Source organism: Nyctereutes procyonoides, unplaced genomic scaffold, assembly GCF_905146905.1.
Source record: "Nyctereutes procyonoides isolate TBG_1078 unplaced genomic scaffold, NYPRO_anot_genome, whole genome shotgun sequence".
In the NCBI taxonomy this organism is placed as follows: domain Eukaryota; kingdom Metazoa; phylum Chordata; class Mammalia; order Carnivora; family Canidae; genus Nyctereutes; species Nyctereutes procyonoides.
The window spans coordinates 60,079,134-60,096,116 of NW_026575047.1; the positions used below are offsets into that span (position 1 = coordinate 60,079,134).

Genomic DNA, 16,983 nt, shown 5'->3' on the forward strand with positions numbered 1-16,983 from the left:
TGTGAACAAAACCAGTCTCAAAAGGTCATGTACCATATGACATTCTCAAAATGATAAAATTAAAAAGACAAAAAAACACATTAGTAATTGCCAAGGGTCAAAGATGGTGGGAGAAGGACGGTGTGACTATACAGGAGCCAGAGGGAAATCTCTGTGGTATGATAACAGGATTGCCACAGAACTATGCACACATTGTACCAATGTCAATTTCCTGGTTTTGATATTGTACTATAGTTATATAAGATGTAACCACTGGGGAAATCTGGATGAAGAGTAACAGTGACCTTTGCAACTTCCCGTGAATCTATAAATTATTTCAAAATAAGTTTTTAAAAAATTGCATCATACATATCTAATTTCATGCTCCTCTTCAAAGAACCCAAAAATAGAAACTCTAGGAGATTCATCTGAGTACAGATTATGCAAGAAAAAGATAACACCATTCTTGGACTGGTGCTCAGACACATCCTTAGCCCTACATCAAGACTAAGCAAATAAATGTACATATATAATTTAAGAATAAAAAGGTATCATATACCATACCTTTTAATGTATCATATACCATTTTTTATACTTCCTTTGCTTAATAGACCTTTTGGTTCACTGAGAAACTACCAATCACATCAGACAGGACTTTTACTTTAAATATTAAAATGGTAACAGCAGTTATTATGTTAGCTCTGCCTTTTATAGCCTCTTCAAGACAGTTGCAAAGGAAATGGCAATTCAACGTACTCCACACAACAATCTGAAAAGAGTGTTGAAAAAGTAAAAAGCATTATATATGTAAAAAACAGATATAAGGGGGATCCCTGGGTGGCGCAGCGGTTTGGCGCCTGCCTTTGGCCCAGGGCGTGATCCTGGAGACCCGGGATCGAATCCCACATCGGGCTCCCGGTGCATGGAGCCTGCTTCTCCCTCTGCCTGTGTCTCTGCCTCTCTCTCTCTCTGTGACTATCATAAATAAAAAAAAAAAAATTAAAAAATTAAAAAAAAAAACAGATATACGCCTGCCATATAATTGGCACTCCACTAGAGGCAACTTGTTCCAACATCTTAGGCCTGACACACTTAAACATCTACAAAGAAAGTCTACGATCAGCGTCGGTGTTCTTTAAAATATACACATGTGTAATAAACACATGTTTTCACAGGCTCCAAAAATATTTCCTTCCTAAAGTCACCAAAACCTTCACGGGCATTTCAAGCAAAAATAGCCACAGAAAATTGATCTGCTAAATCCAAGGCTAAGAAACATGTTTCTACCCACATAATATAAATTAAGCAGGTGTCAATTCTGTTCACAAACATAAGCCCTACCTAAGGAATGGGACACTTCCCGTTCCAGTTGGGAGAGACATCCCCAATAGAGTAAGGGTAAAACCTGTAGTATAAGGCTTGCATCTGCAATGTGTGTCTGCAGGAAGGATTTCTTATGCTAAAACATTTGTTCTTCATATTTAACAAGCAATGCTGGAGAAACTATATAAAACCAACATCAGCAATCATTTTTTTCATATTAAGCAGCTTCAATAGCCACAACACATTTTCCCTCTGGTGCACTCTCCAAAACCTAGGTCTCTTCACATATTCCTAGAATGAGCTCGGATGACTTTTGACTAATATTTGAAATGTCCAAAAAGGGCCACTGTATATTACACTAAATAAATCAAAAGTGAAACAGTAAGCACTCTAAAGCCTAAGTAGTGTTTCTTTTTATTTATATCTGCCTGACTCATCAAGGAACTCAACTCAGCATTAAACTGGTTTTAGATCACAGGCTAAAACTCATATTAAGCAGTTATTCAATTATTAAAAAGAAAAGAAAAACTTTATGAGATAAAATTCTTCAAGTTCTGCAAAATACACAAACACTAATATAAAAAAAAACAAAAAACAAAAAACAGGCTTTAAAATCAGTTTGCTTGAATCTCAAGATTTCCGAAATAAGAAATTACTCATCTCACATCTCCCTACCCCCACTTTAAAAAAAGACAAAGGAAAACAAAAGGTAATTGCTAAATAAAAGGCAATGTTTAAACAACAACAAACCAAATGAGTAACTACTATGCCAATTCTTGACCCAAATCTTTGCGCTTTAATCTAACATTACCCCATTAATCCAAAATCCAAAACATAGCTCTAAGCACTTGGCTCTCACACCTACTGAAACTCAACACTTTAAAAAAAAAAAAAAAGAAGAAAGAAAAAGAGGGGTGATAATACTTCACTGCAAGTATCTACGACCAAGTGCTTACAGAATATACGACTCTTGATAAACCGTTATGCACTATGTAAGACTATACTGAAAAAAGTAGAGATTACTTGACAAATACTTAAAATGGGTTAATCTCAGGAAAGAGAAGAAACAATTTACAGTACAAAATATTTCAGATCCTTCTTTTTGCTGTTAATACAGAGTTACGAAAGTAGTTTTTCCAAATCATTTGCAAAGGAAACTAACTTGGGGTAAAAAAATAAAAATAAAAATAAAAAAATAAAGTCTATAGAAACATTACTGCTATTGTTTAATTGATAATTTCTGGACAAGCTTACAATTACATTATTAAATCAAAACGTTAGAAAGTTTAAGGACAACACATTCTTTATGTGAAAACACCTGAACACTCCTCTTAATAAGACCAGTTCCAAATACTAAAAATACAGCTCGGAGTCCCGGGTGGCTCAGTGGTTGAGCGTCTGCCTTTGGCTCGGGCGTGATCCCACGGTCTAGGGATGGAGTCCCACATCCGGCTCCCTGCATAGAGCCTGCTTCTCCCTCTGCCTGTGTCTCTGCCTCTCTCTGTGTGTCTCTCATGAATAGATAAATTTTAAAAATCTTAAAAAAAAAATAAAAATACAGCTCAACTGAACTCTTGTCTCCCTAGAAACGCAAATATAGGGTCCCGTAAATGAGGCCGTTTCTGCAGGACATAATTACTACATGTTACTTCTTCCCCTCATAAATAACTGAACCTCTCAAAACCATCACTAAACAGTCAACAAGAAATGGTTAAGAATAATACAGACCTCTTAAAATAATAGAACAAATGTTTCCATAACCAGATCTCAAGTTACTTGCACTTACTCATAAGTGCAATTAAAATGCAGGCACACACAATCTATATAAAAAACTGATATGATAATGGTTCGTTTTAAATTATAGGAAATAAACCTGCTTCTCTAATATGCGAGATCCGATCCGCATCCTGTTACTTATCCCATAAAAAGCCTTAACCAGAAATTTAAATATGGAGGCAGGAACACACCAAGAAAAAAGCATGTCAAACCCTACCTGAATGTCTGTTTTCAACCATTTGGAATCGAGTCGAGTCTGTGCAGCCAAACAGAAGGAATCAGAGGGCATCTTTCCTCCAGGTTCCTCCCAGTTGTCAGTCCTGCAGGTAAACCATACATGTTGGAAGACCTGAAGCTTCTCAGAGTGGTACAAAGAGCCTTCCGAAGGTTTAATGCGGCAGAAAGAAGGGAAGGATGAGAGAAGAGAGACGGTGGGGGAGGGGAGGAGAGAAGAAAGGAAGAGAGAGACGGCGAGGGACGCGGGGAGGAGGCAGCGGACTACGGCCAGCACAGGTATGGCACCGGGACTCGCCGGGCGCCTGCACTGTGTGGGCGAGGCCCTCGCATGAACCGGCACGGGAGCCCCAGCCACAATGTCACCCCGTCCCTTCCACACACGGACGCCCACAGCCCGACAAGTGACAGTAGCCTGCATCTGCCGCTTTATCCCGTACCAGCAAGTGGTGCGTGAAACAAATTCACCAAAAGTCACATCTGCGGAAAAATCCAAAACAATAATGACTCCGAAATGGAAACACAGCCCGAGACGCGCGGCGCGGGCGATCCGCGCAGGCCCAGGTCCGGCGGCCGCACCAACGCCCGCCGCCCGCTGCTTGGCGGTGCTCGGGCTCGGACCCGCACCGCCCCACGGCTGGCCGCCCCCGCAATCCCCCGGCACGAGGACCTGACGCGAAGGCCCCGCCGCCTCTGGCGGGCGGCGCGCGGACAGAGCCTCCCAGCCGCCGCTGGGTCCGCCGCCGGCCCTGGGGATCCCGGTATCTCTCGCGACCCCAGGGGCGGACCGACACGGACTACCGCCCCTGATGGCCAGCCAATCACAGCGAGGCTGCTCCACCGGGACAGCCAATGGGGAAGAGGATCCCTCTCGCCCTTCCTCCCTCCCCGCCTCCTTCCTTCAATCCGGCCCATCTTCCTCTGAGGGTTTCACCCCTCGCCGGCAGGGCCAACAGCAGGCGCTTAGGGGGCGGGACTTCCGCCGCCGCGGGCAGGGCCAACCGCAGGCGCGTGGGGGCGGAACTTCCGCCGCACGCAGGCGCTCCGGGTCGCGGTCCGCAGAGTGCTCGCGAAGCCCTGCGGGCGGGGTGGGGCGCGCGGAAGCTGCTGTGCTGGACCGGGGGCCCTCGGGGTGCTGTGGGCGTAGGTTCAGGTGACACCAGAGCCAAGCTGAGCCTCCTCCCGGATACCCCCCTTGAAAGCTGCTAACAGCCTAAGTACAATTCCTGGCGCGACTGGCAGCAGGGGCCTCAGAGGAGGAATCTACTTCTAGTACCACCCTAAAGCAAATCCTAAGGAACAAAACCACTAAAGTCATAGGACATAATGGAGTTAAACTAGAAATCAGTAAGAGCTCACAGGAGGCACCTGGGTAGCTCCGTGGATTAAGCCTCCGACTCTTGATCTCGGCTGATATCCTGATCTCATGGTGGTGAGTTCAGGCCCGGTATTGGGCTCCATGCTTCAAAAATAAAAAATAACAGGACTACCTCTAAACACTTGGAAATTAAGCAGTACACATCCAGATAATTCACAGGTCGGAGAAGAAATCCCAAGGAAAATAGAACTATTTGAGTTGAACAAAAATAATAAAAATACAACGATTTATGGGATGCGACCAAAACAGTGATGAACGTGAAATTTATAACAACTGATTTTCTTAGAAAAGAAGAAAGGTCTAAAATCAAGGACCTTAGCTTCCATTTCAAGAAACTAGAAAAAGCGAAGCAATATACTTCCAAAGCAGGAAGAGAGAAGAAGTAATACAGGAGGAAAAATAAATGAAAATGGAAAAACAATAGAGAAAATCATTGAAACTAAAAGCTGGTAATAAAAAAAAAGAAAGAAAGAAAGAAAGAAAGAAAGAAAGAAAGAAAGAAAGAAAGAAAGAAAGAAGAAACTAAAAGCTGGTGCTTTGGGAAAAAAAAAAAATAGGAGTGCCTGGGTGGCTCAATGGTTAAGTATTGACTATTGATTTGGCTCAGGTCACCATCTCAGGGTGAGGAGATAGAGCTGCCAGGGTCAGCAGGGATTCTCTCTCTTCCTCTCCTTCCATGCCTCCCCCTGCTCTGGCTCTCTCTCTAAAATAAATAAATCCTTGGGACGCCTGAGTGGCTCAGTGGTTAAGCTCTTGCTTCCTGCTCAGGTTCTAATCCTGGGTTCCTGGGATCAAGTCCTCCATCTGGCTTCAGTCAGGCAGCCTGCTTCTCTCTCTCTCTGCCTGTGTCTCTACCTCTCGCTGTGTGTCTCTCATGAATAAATAAATAAAATCTTTTAAAAATAAAAGAAATTAATTACTTTCTTAAAAAGATATTTGATAAGGCTGCCAAAAAAAGAAAGAGAGAGAGAGAGAGAGAGAGAAAAGACAGTTTACCAATATCAGGATTACCAGAGAAGATATCACTACAAACCCCACAGACTTAAGAAGGAGAGTAAGGGAGGGGCACCTGGCAGGCTCAGTCAGTAGAGCATGTGACTCTTGATCTCAGGGTTGTAAATTAAATCCCCACATTGGGTGTAGATATTAAAAACAAAATCTTCAAAAGAGAATACTAGGAAAATTCTACACATACAAATTTGACAAATTTATATGAAATGGACTAATTCCACAAAAGTCATACATTACCAAAACAAAATGGATAACCTGAACAGGATTATACCTACTTTAAAAATTGAATTTGCAGTTAAAAGCCTTCCAAAAAGGAAATTTCCAGAGCCAAATTGTTTCAGTGGTGAGTTCTGGTTCTACCAGATATTTAATAATGAAATAGCACCAATTCTATATAAAGTCTCCCAGAAAATTGAAAAGGAGTGAAATTTTTCATTCTATAACCACAGCATTACCCTAATAACAAAACCAGAAAAAGACATTGAGAGAAAAATTAAGATCAATATCCTTCATGAACATTATATATAAAAATTCTTAGCCCAGGAACACCTGGATGGCTCAACAGATGAGAGTCCGCCTTTGGCTCAGGGTGTGATCCCAGGGTCTGGGATTGGGTCCCACATCCAGCTCCTTGCAGGGAGCCTGCTTCTCCTCTGCCTATGTATCTGCTTGTCTTTGTGTGTCTCTCATGAATAAATAAATAAAATCTTAAAAAAAATTCTTAGCCGTTTTTCCAAAGGATTCCAGCAAGTTTGGAAAGAATAATACATTATAACTGGGGTTTATCCCAAGAATTCAAGATTGGTTTAAATTCAAAGTGAAGCATAATTCACCATGAGACCATCTCAATAGATGCAGAAAATGCTTTTGACAAAAATCAACATCTCATAAAAACTCAGCAAACTAAGAAGAGAAAGGAACCTGCTAATGGACATCTTATGAAAACCTGCATACAAGCCAGTCTTGGAAAAGAACAAAGTTGAAGGACTCATATTTCCTGATACAGAACTACATAAAACAAACTGTGGTACTTCCGTAAGGATAGACATTTAGATCAATTTAATAAAACCCAGAACCCAGAAATAAACACTCATATATTTGGTCAATTGACTTCTGACAGGGTGTGAAGACCATTGATGGTGAAAGGATGGTCTTTTCAATAAATGGTGCTGGGAAAGCTGGATTTCCACATACAAAAGAATAAAGTTGGACGCTTACCTTTCACCATATATAAAAATTAACTCAAAATGCATCAAACTTAAATGGAAGACCTGCAGGTATAAAACTCTTAGAAAAATACATAGAGGGAAAGTTATATGACATTGAATTAGCAGTGATTTCTTAGATATGGCTGCAAAAGCACAGGCAACGACAACCCAAAAAAGATGAGTAAATTTAAAGCTTCATATATTCCTAAACTTAATTCTTTTTTTAAGATTTTATTTATTTATTCATGATAGATGATAGATAGATAGATAGATAGATAGATAGATAGATAGATAGATAGGGGCAGAGACACAGGCAGAGGAAGAAGCAGGCTCCATGCAGGGAGCCCAACGCGGGACTCGATCCGGGGACTCCAGGGTCACGCCCTCGGCCAAAGGCAGGCACCAAACCTCTGAGCCACCCAGGGATTCCCCTAAACTTAATTCTTATCCCTAGACTTATCTTTATTTTTAGGTCCCTATTTCTCATCTATTCCTTAACCCCCACCCCTGAACCCTGTGGAATTTACAGGTATATTCTTATACTATGTTCTTATGTTCTAATGAAAACTTGCAGTCCCCTGAGGAAAGCATAGCTTATTACTCTTCCACATGCCTACATCTTAGGACATGAAGCAGATTCCTGCCACTTTTAGACTATTATTGCTCCACTTCACTTAAAAACAAAACACAGGGGATCCCTGGGTGGCACAGCGGTTTAGTGCCTGCCTTTGGCCCAGGGCGCTATCCTGGAGACCCGGGATCGAATCCCACACCGGGCTTCTGGTGCATGGAGCCTGCTTCTCCCTCTGCCTATGTCTCTGCCTCTCTCTCTCTCTCTCTCAATGTGTGACTATCATAAATAAATAAAAATTTAAAAAAAACACAACTGAACTTCTTTAAGACCCTTGATATCAGACTATACCACTCTCTGATCCTAATTGCAATAATCCATGGCACCGTCCATCACTTTCCATGTTCATTGAAGATTTAAGCACCCTATTCATGACCTTTATACCACTGCTACTACTGGCCTGTTCTCAGGGCCTTTCCTATCACAGGAGCCACCCACTCAGTACCCCTGTCTCTCAGTTCCTCATGGCCTTATTTTTAACCATCATGCTTCCTGCTCCACCTGAGCACTCACCACCAGGATCTGTTCCGTTCGTGAAATCACCTTGGAGAGTACAATTGTGAGCTGCTGACTCTTTGATCACTGCACCTTATCCCCTAGTTCATTTCCTCTAGTAGTTATGCAAACAAACTTCAACTCCTCTAGAAGTCTTGACTCACATCTTCACTTTCCTTTTTTGCCAAGGTCGATTTTGCAGCTCAGCATATGGCTTGGCCATAATCTGTAATCATTTATTCCTCTTTCTTTCCATTGTACTGGCCTGCCAAACCTCAATGCTGGGTGAATCCACTCCACTCAGTATGTGGCTGAACTCCGGAGACACACAACTGCATATCTATGCCACAGACCTTCCCCTTCCCCTGGTGTTGCACAGCCATCTGATACCAAGGATACAACAGACCTAAGGAAGAAAAGCCAGCCAGCTGGTGGCAACAAAGTAGAAGGATGAAGGTGGCCCTGGAGATTATACATGCATCATTGACCCAATCTTGTGTCCATCCACAAGATTATTGTTGTTAGGAGTAATTAATAAGCAGATATTATAATATTATAACTGGGAACACTCTAGCTGATGAAACTATTCTCACCATTAAAATTGCCTCCATAACTATGTTTGTAGTTTTCTCCTTCCCTTCTGTTACTGTGGATAAAGCTTCCCATTGTCTTATGGGTAGACAATATTCTTAGTGCTCTTGGTCCACCCCTTCACCTATCAATGACGCCACTGTTAGTCCCTGCTTTGCCTCCCCTCCACCCTTCCATCAATGTCTTCTCTGCTGCATCTGTTCTGTCAACTTATAAATATGCTGAGGATCCTGGCTTTAAAGACCTTCCTTTGAACTCCACATATCCTTTCCAGAAACCATCCATTTCTCTGGGTTTTTTTACTTGTCAAATGATCTCTACTTTCTACCTCTACTTCATCTCACTCTTACTTAAACCACCACAGCCAAGCTTTGTTCCTATCACTTCACCAGAATACTATTGCAGAGGTTACCAATGACTGTCATTTGGCCAAATTTCACATCAGTCATCAGGCCTCACCACGTGTACACTCTCAGTAGTATGTTCACAGTTGCTCACAAACTTCATAATTGAGACATTTTCTTCACATTTTCCCAGTTTCCTCCTCTGTGACTGGAAATCCCTCATCAAGCTTATTTTCCTGATCTTGCCATATTGGAATGACTTAAGCTTATTCCTCAGCTCTCTTCTTAATCAGGTAGAGATTCTCTACTCCCCAGGTAGTAAGCGTCATCTAATTTATGGCTCTCAATATGCTAATAACTCCAAAGTTTGATATCTTGCATTAAATCTATGATGCAATGATGCCATTATTTTCTTTATCTTACTAAAAGGTGTCAAAAGAAGATGTCATAACTAAGTCTCAACTACGACTTGTCTGATAGCCAATGATAATGGGATGTAACCAGATTTTAGAGATGATAGTATATAGAAAATGTGTATCTCAGAATTGAGGACATAAGATATATAGATCTCCAGTTCTAAATTCCATAGTCCTACATCCAATAACCCACTTGGAAGAATAATATATATCTCAAACTTAATAGGTCCAAAGCCAAATGTAGAATCTCCCTTGTACATACCCTATTCCTCTCAGTAAATAGACCACCATTTACCCAGTTACTCAGGCCAAAAACATTATAATCATCCTTGACTCCTTTCTTTCTCTCACATTGAACATCCGATCCAAAAATAAACCTCATTGGCTCTATCTTGAATTAGACTACTCCCCATCACCTCTTCAATAATGTGAACCAAAGTATCTTCATCTCTCACCTGGGCCCATACAGGAGCCTTCTAACTGCACCCCCTGCTTCCATTACTGTGCCCTATCATCCATTCTCCACCCAGCAGCCAGTATTATACTTTTCAAATATGTTTCAGCTTCTCTCTCTCTCACTGATGAAAACCCTGCACCAGTTTCTCATCATACGTCAAATAATATCCAAGGTGAGACCTGATCTACTCCTGGCTCCTTCTTTGTTTTCACTTACTTCCACTTTCCTCTTCACCCAATTCACTTCAAACACATGGGTTTCCTTGCTACTTCTCCAATATGCCAAACATGTTTCTGTCTCAGGACATTTGCACTTGCTATTCTTTTTTCTTGGAATGATCTTTCTCCATAAATTTATCTGGCTTTAATCTATTTGTACATGACTCAAAGGCCCACCACTATTTGCCTAACCCCATGTCCCAACTCCTGATCCCTAAGAGAGAAAATCTCCTTGGCTATTCCCAGGACACCAAAGGTCTCTCTCTTGTGAGAAAAGTGTCCATCATTGGTTTAGTCACCAGAGCCAGGAAGAGAGTCATGTAATACAAAACATCTACTTGGACCCAGTCCTTCAGCAGAAGCTATAGGTTTGATGCATTCTCAAATAAAATGTATTAGTGTCTCAAATAAAAGACACTTTTATCTGTTAAAATTTGCTTATCTCTATTAATAGAGTCTAAGGCAAAGCCAGAACTGACTGATCAGGTTTGCAATGATTAAGAGGAAAAGCTTTGTAGTCAAAATGTGTGTGTCAAATCTTGTTTCTGAACTTACTAGCTTTGTGAGTTTTGCTAAGTTATGTAGCCTTATTCTAAAATGAAGACATTAAAGGTATTTACCTCATACAGCTACCTCAAAGATTGAGGCAATTGATGCAACATACTTAGTACAGTGCCTAGTAACATCTTAATATAGGTTATCATTATCATCATCATTCTCCTTGGCCTCATCCTAGCTGCAGTTATACCTAGGATTATCCAGAGCCTAAGGAGATCCCAAACTCCAAGACTTATCTCTAAGGGAAATACTAGAGGAAAGAAGATATTCTCATCCCACCATCCCACCAAAAGATTCCTCTGTAAGCTGTAGTCATAAAGACATGGATATGAATTCTGAGTTTGATATTTCCTATGTAACCTTGTAGAAATCTTTTAACCTCACTTTCTTTGTCTATGGAGTAAGGATATCACTGCTTACCTCCTGGACTGTGCATCCAGTTGGGGAAAATGTATGGTAGGTGGCAGGCAAAAAGTAATTTGTTCCATAACCAGTAATTGTGCCAACAATAGTTCCCCTTCCTTCCAGACACATGGGAAGATTGTATTTCCTCTTGAAGTGAGGTGGTATCAGTGGTTGTGGATAGAAGTGATATGTATCATTTCCAGACCAAAGCAGTAAGTTGCTACTGTGAAACCTTCTAACATTCTCTTCTTCATGACAATCATGGGACCAGGTGTTGAATTTGAGCCTCCATCAACCTGAGTGCCTCAGCGTTTGTAAGAGCAGAGGTCTTACCACCAACCTATATTTGACATATAGCATGACCAAGAACTAAACCTTATTTTAGTCATTAATATTCAAGAGTTATTTGGTTTTTTTTCTAAAGATTTTATTTATTTATTCATGAGAGACAGAGAGAGAGAGAGGCAGAGACACAGGCGGAGGGTAAAGCAGACTCCATGCAGGGAACCGGATGTGGGACTCGATCCCGGAACGCCAGGACCACACCCTGGACCAAAGGCAGGCGCTAGACTGCTGAGCCACCCAGGGATCCCCCTCAAGAGTTATTTGTTACTGCAGCATATTTCTACCTATTCTGATGATATGCTTTCCAGAACAAGCCTGATAATAAATGTAGAAATAATGATATGTTTAAGGAATCATTGTTTGGTAAATTCTAATAACATTGATTCAGGCAACTCCTGCTAAACCATTAGGTAAATGGTTGATGAGGAACTAGGAACTACAGCAACACCATCCAGATGGTTTTCTTGCCACAAGGGGAAAGCCTTAATTGTCCTGACGACATCATCCTAATTTCAGTGGCCACACTTAGCACAACTTAGAAGAGTTAACCAGATATTTTGAGTCTTCTGACACAATATTAAGTGCACAATATCACCATGATACATTTTAGTTTTTAAAAAAGTGCTTTCATTAAGCTAAATCCTTAGGTCCTTATAACCTTTGAGTTATTAGAAACAAGAAACAGAAGAACATGCTAAAGTCATCAAAAGAAAAGAATCTGACCTAGTCTCATTTACAAGTCAATGGTGTGAAGAAAGAGTCTAAGATAAAAAGAGAATTAAGAGGTAAGCAATTTGGGATCCCTGGGTGGCGCAGCGGTTTGGCGCCTGCCTTTGGCCCAGGGCGCGATCCTGGAGACCCGGGATCGAATCCCACACCGGGCTCCCGGTGCATGGAGCCTGCTTCTCCCTCTGCCTGTGTCTCTGCCCCCCTCTCTCTCTCTGTGACTATCGTAAATAAATAAATAAAAAACCTTTAAAAAAAAAAAAAGAGGTAAGCAATTTAAGAGACCATATATAAATGCAGATTCCTGGCTTGGATACTTTTGACAATCTTTCAAGGCTGCTTGGAAGACAATGAGAAAAATCTGAATAAAATCTGGATTTTAAATTATGTGAATATATATAGATACTGAATAGGTGGCTATCACTGATGGGGAAAACACAAGTTGCAAAACAGAATTATAGGAGGAGATGTTTTACCAAAAGAGTATATGTATGTATATGTGCATGCATAGAAAAAGATCTGGAAATGTATGTTCTAAGGAATTAATACTGATAAACTTTGGGCAGTGGGAAATGATGTTATTATTCCCTTAGTTATGCTTGTCTGTGTTTTCTAATTCTCTAAACATACAAAATTAAAATTATAATCCTAAAAATAAATAAAACTTCAGAACAAAAAATGGAGTGTAAACATTTATGTTAGTTACCTAGAAAAATTTGATTAGTGGAAATATGATAGAATAGATTTTTTGAGGAAAAGAAAACACTACCACAATAAACATCTAGATATATGGAAATATAGCCAAGTTAAAAGATCTCAAGAATATTTCTAGGATCAAATGCAAATAGAAATGAGAGCTACAGCAATGATAGAGTGAAAAAGTGTTTGTGACATAAAAGTCATTGCCCATATTTGAAATCTAGATACCTGGGAACCCAAATTTGAGAGATAAGACTTAGAGCACAGAGAATAATTGCTTATGCTGGGAGCCTAAGTCTAGGACCAACAAGCCAAGAAGACAAGGCTGTGTACTTTGGAGAAGTTATAGATGCCTGAGATCTACCAAGGACAGGAAATGTGGCCTTATTGCCCATGGAGTAGAGGTTCATTCTTAGAATTAAGAGGCCAGGGATGCAACAAGCAGAAGAGACAGGACCTTGACACCTGAGTGGTAGGTAACCCTATTTGGAACCTAGACATATAGGATCCTTTTCATCTGAACCTAAATAACTTGATTCAAACAAGCAGTAGAGATAGCTATAATGCCCTGGTAATAGTTGTCCGTAGTTGGAACAAGGACATGAGATCCAACCAAGGGAGGAAACATAACCTTTGTGTGTGGGGGTATTAGACAGAACCTGGGGACTGGTTTTCAATAAGCAGAGAAGCAAGGCCTTAGAAAGACTTTGATCCAATAACCAGAGGAGAAAAGGTCTCAGTGCCCTAAAAATAGGTGTACATACTTGGAACCTCAGCTCATAAAATCAAACAAGCAGTGGAGACAAAGGCTCAGAGCCCTACAAAGTAGTGGTCAACCCCCAGAATAAATACTAGGAATCCAAAAGGTAGAGGGGTCTATGCATTAGTGCTGGGGTATTTTCCCATAATCAGAACCTGAGATCCAACAAGCAGAGAAGAAAACTTTGTGTCCTAGGTGTACTTGCCACCTCTCAGATTCTAGAGACCTGAGGTCCACAAAGCGGAATCTATCAGACTTCCTTGCCTGGGGAGAAGTTGCCACTATTGAAAACATACGGACCTGGAATCCAGCAAGGAGAGGACACATGTGAGTAGTTGTCCATACTTACCTGAGAAATCCACAGTGTGACAAACAAAGGAGATAGCTTTATATCCTTGAAAGAGTTTTCTAAATCATAGAAATGAGATCCATCAAGGGGAAGAGGATTTGATGCCCTAGGAATAGGTTCTTACACTTAGGAAGTAGAACTTAGAGATCTGTTGTTAGAGTCCAACAACCAGAGGAACTTATGCCTCTGTGCCTAGAGATTATTTGCTCATAATCAGAACTTAAAGATATGATATCTGACAAGCAGAGGAAAATATATTTAGTGCCCTAAGAGCATATAATAATTTTTGCAATCCAGAGACCTGGAGTCCAATAAGTGGGGGACACAAAAATTTTGTGCCTTGAGTTCTGCTGCTTCCTAAAAACTGGAACCATAAAGTATGGAGACGAGCTTCTATGCCTTGGAAGATATATGCACTCAAGACTTAGAGACCTGGAAAACAAAAAGCAAAGGATGCAACTTTCTGGTGCTATAGAAATAGTTCTTCATAATCTGAACTTAGATACCAGGATTCCAACAAGCAGAGCAGATGTGGTCTTGGCACATAAATATTCAGAATCCATCAAGCAAAGGAAGTGAGGTCTTGATGCACTGAGTGTAGTTGCCCATGTTCAGGACATGGTTACCTGGAATCCCATAAACTGAGGAGGAAAAGTATAGTGTCCTCAAAGTAATTGCCCATATCCAGAACCTGGAGACCTGGGATCCAATTAGGAGAAGAAAACACACTTTCATACCTTAGACATGGTTTCTCTTTTTCTAATTCTGTAGACTTTGCACCCAACAAGCATATATTTTTTAAGTTTTAATGTTTGGTGATTAGTGGCTCATATTCAGAAGCTAGAAGCTCATTTTTAACAAAGATTTGACCAGGTCTTGGTGCCCTAGGAGTATTTTCCCAAACTTGATTAGAGACCTGGGATGAAACACAAAGGACACAGGCCTTGTTGCTCAAAATTGGTTTCTAGACACCATAGATCCAACAAGCAGAATAGAATAGGCCTTGTTAAGCTAAAAGTAGTAACCCCTGGTAGGAGTCTAAAGCCCTCCTTTTTTTGCAATGGGTTTGCTGCCAGAACACAGGTGTTGTGAAAACCACCACTAAACCTAAACCAAAATGGGAAAGGAAAAGCCTCACATCAACATCGTCATCATTGGACACATAGATTCGGGCAAGTCTACCACTACTGGCCTTCTGATCTACAAATGTGGTGGGACTGACAAAAGAACTATCGAAAAATTGAGAAGGAGGCTGCTGAGATGGGAAAAGGCTCCTTCAAGTATGCCTGGGTCTTGGATAAACTGATAGCTGAATGTGAACGTGGTATCACCATTGATATCTCCCTGTGGAAATTCGAGACCAGCAAGTATTTTGTGACCATCATTGATGCCCCAGGACACAGAGACTTTATCAAAAACATGATTACAGGCACATCTCAAGCTGACTGTGCTGTCCTGATTGTTGATGCTGGTGTTGGTGATTTTGAAGCAGGTATCTCTAAGAATGAGCAGACCCATGAGCATGCACTTCTGTCTTATGGGCGTGAAACAACTAATTGCTGGTGTTAACAAAATGGATTCCACTGAACCACGCTATAGCCAGAAGAGATATGAGGAAATCGTCAAGGAAGTCAGCACCTACATTAAGAAAATTGGCTACAACCCCGACACAGTAGCATTTGTGCCAATTTCTGGTTGGAATGGTGACAACATGCTGGAGCCAAGTGCTAACATGCCTTGGTTCAAGGGATGGAAAGTCACCCATAAAGATGAGAATTCCAGTGGAACCACACTGCTTGAAGCTCTGGATTGCGTTCTGCCACCAACTTGTCCAGCTGATAGGCCCTTACATCTGCCTCTCCAGGACATCTACAAAAAGCCCTTGCATCTACCTGGTATTGGTACTGTCCCAGTGGGTAGAGTGGAGACTGGTGTTCTTAAGCCTGGCACGGTGATCACCTTTGCTCCAGTCAATGTTACAACTGAAGTCTGTTGAAATTCATCATGAAGCTTTGAGTGAGGCTCTTCCTGAGGACAACGTGGGCTTCAATGTCAAGAACATATTTGTCAAAGATGTTCGTCATGGCAATGTGGCTGGTGACAGCAAAAATGACCCACCCACCAATGGAAGCAGCTGGCTTCTTGGCTCAGGTGATTGTCCTGAACCATCCAGGCCAAATCAGTGCTGGATATGCACCTGTGCTGGATTGTCACACAGCTCACATTGCTTGCAAGTTTGCTGAGCTGAAGAAGAAAAATGGTCATTCTGGGAAAAAGCTGGAAGATGGTCCCAAGTTCTTGAAATCTGGGGATGCTGCCATTGTTGATATTGTTCCTGGCAGACCTATGTATGTTGAGAGCTTCTCTGACTATCCTCCTCTGGGCCATTTTGCTGTTCGTGACATGAAACAGTTGCTGTGGGTGTCATCAAAGCAGTGGACAAGAAGGCAGCTGGAGCTGGCAAAGTCACCAAGTCTGCCCAGAAAGTTCAGAAGGCTAAATGAATATTATCCCCAATACCTGCCACCCCAGTCTGGTCTCAGAACTGTTTATGTCAATTGGCCATTTAAGTTTAATAGTAAAAGACTGGTTAATGGGATCCCTGGGTGGCGCAGCGGTTTGGCGCCTGCCTTTGGCCCAGGGCGCGATCCTAGAGACCCCGGATCGAATCCCACGTCGGGCTCCCGGTGCATGGAGCCTGCTTCTCCCTCTGCCTCTCTCTCTCTCTCTCTCTCTCTCTGTGACTATCATAAATAAATTAAAAAAAAGACTGGTTAATGATAATAATGCATCATAAAACCTTCAGAAGGAAAGGAGAATGTTTTGTGGACCATTTGGTGTGTGTGTGTGTGTGTGTGGCAGTTTTAAGTTATTAGTTTTTAAAAAAAAGTTATTAGTTTTTAAAATCAGTACTTTTTAATAGAAACTTTACCAAAAATCTGTCACAGAATTTTGAGACCCATTAAAACAAAAGTTTAATGAGAGAGAGGGAAAAAAAAAAGAATCTAAAGTCCTACTATACAAATACACACAAGGTCTTAGTCTCAAATTATGGCCAGTATTTTTAAAGGCCTAAGATC

The 16,983-nt window shown here is 41.3% G+C and overlaps 1 protein-coding gene across 4 annotated transcripts in view; it reads right to left on the reverse strand.

The window, feature by feature from the left end:
• The window catches only part of HERC2 (HECT and RLD domain containing E3 ubiquitin protein ligase 2), a 235,293-nt gene extending 231,228 nt beyond the window's left edge, over positions 1-4,065 (reverse strand). For 3 of the 4 annotated variants that reach the window (XM_055326875.1, XM_055326874.1, XM_055326876.1), the window contains exons 1-2: positions 3,753-4,065; positions 3,296-3,398 (exon numbers count right to left, since the gene is read on the reverse strand). In XM_055326875.1, coding sequence (XP_055182850.1) covers positions 3,296-3,367 — 72 coding nt within the window. In that variant the 5' untranslated portion in view covers positions 3,368-3,398; positions 3,753-4,065. The remainder of the gene's footprint in view (positions 1-3,295; positions 3,399-3,752) is intronic. The other variant, XM_055326873.1, reaches the window with a different exon arrangement.
• Positions 4,066-16,983: the final 12,918 nt, after the last annotated feature.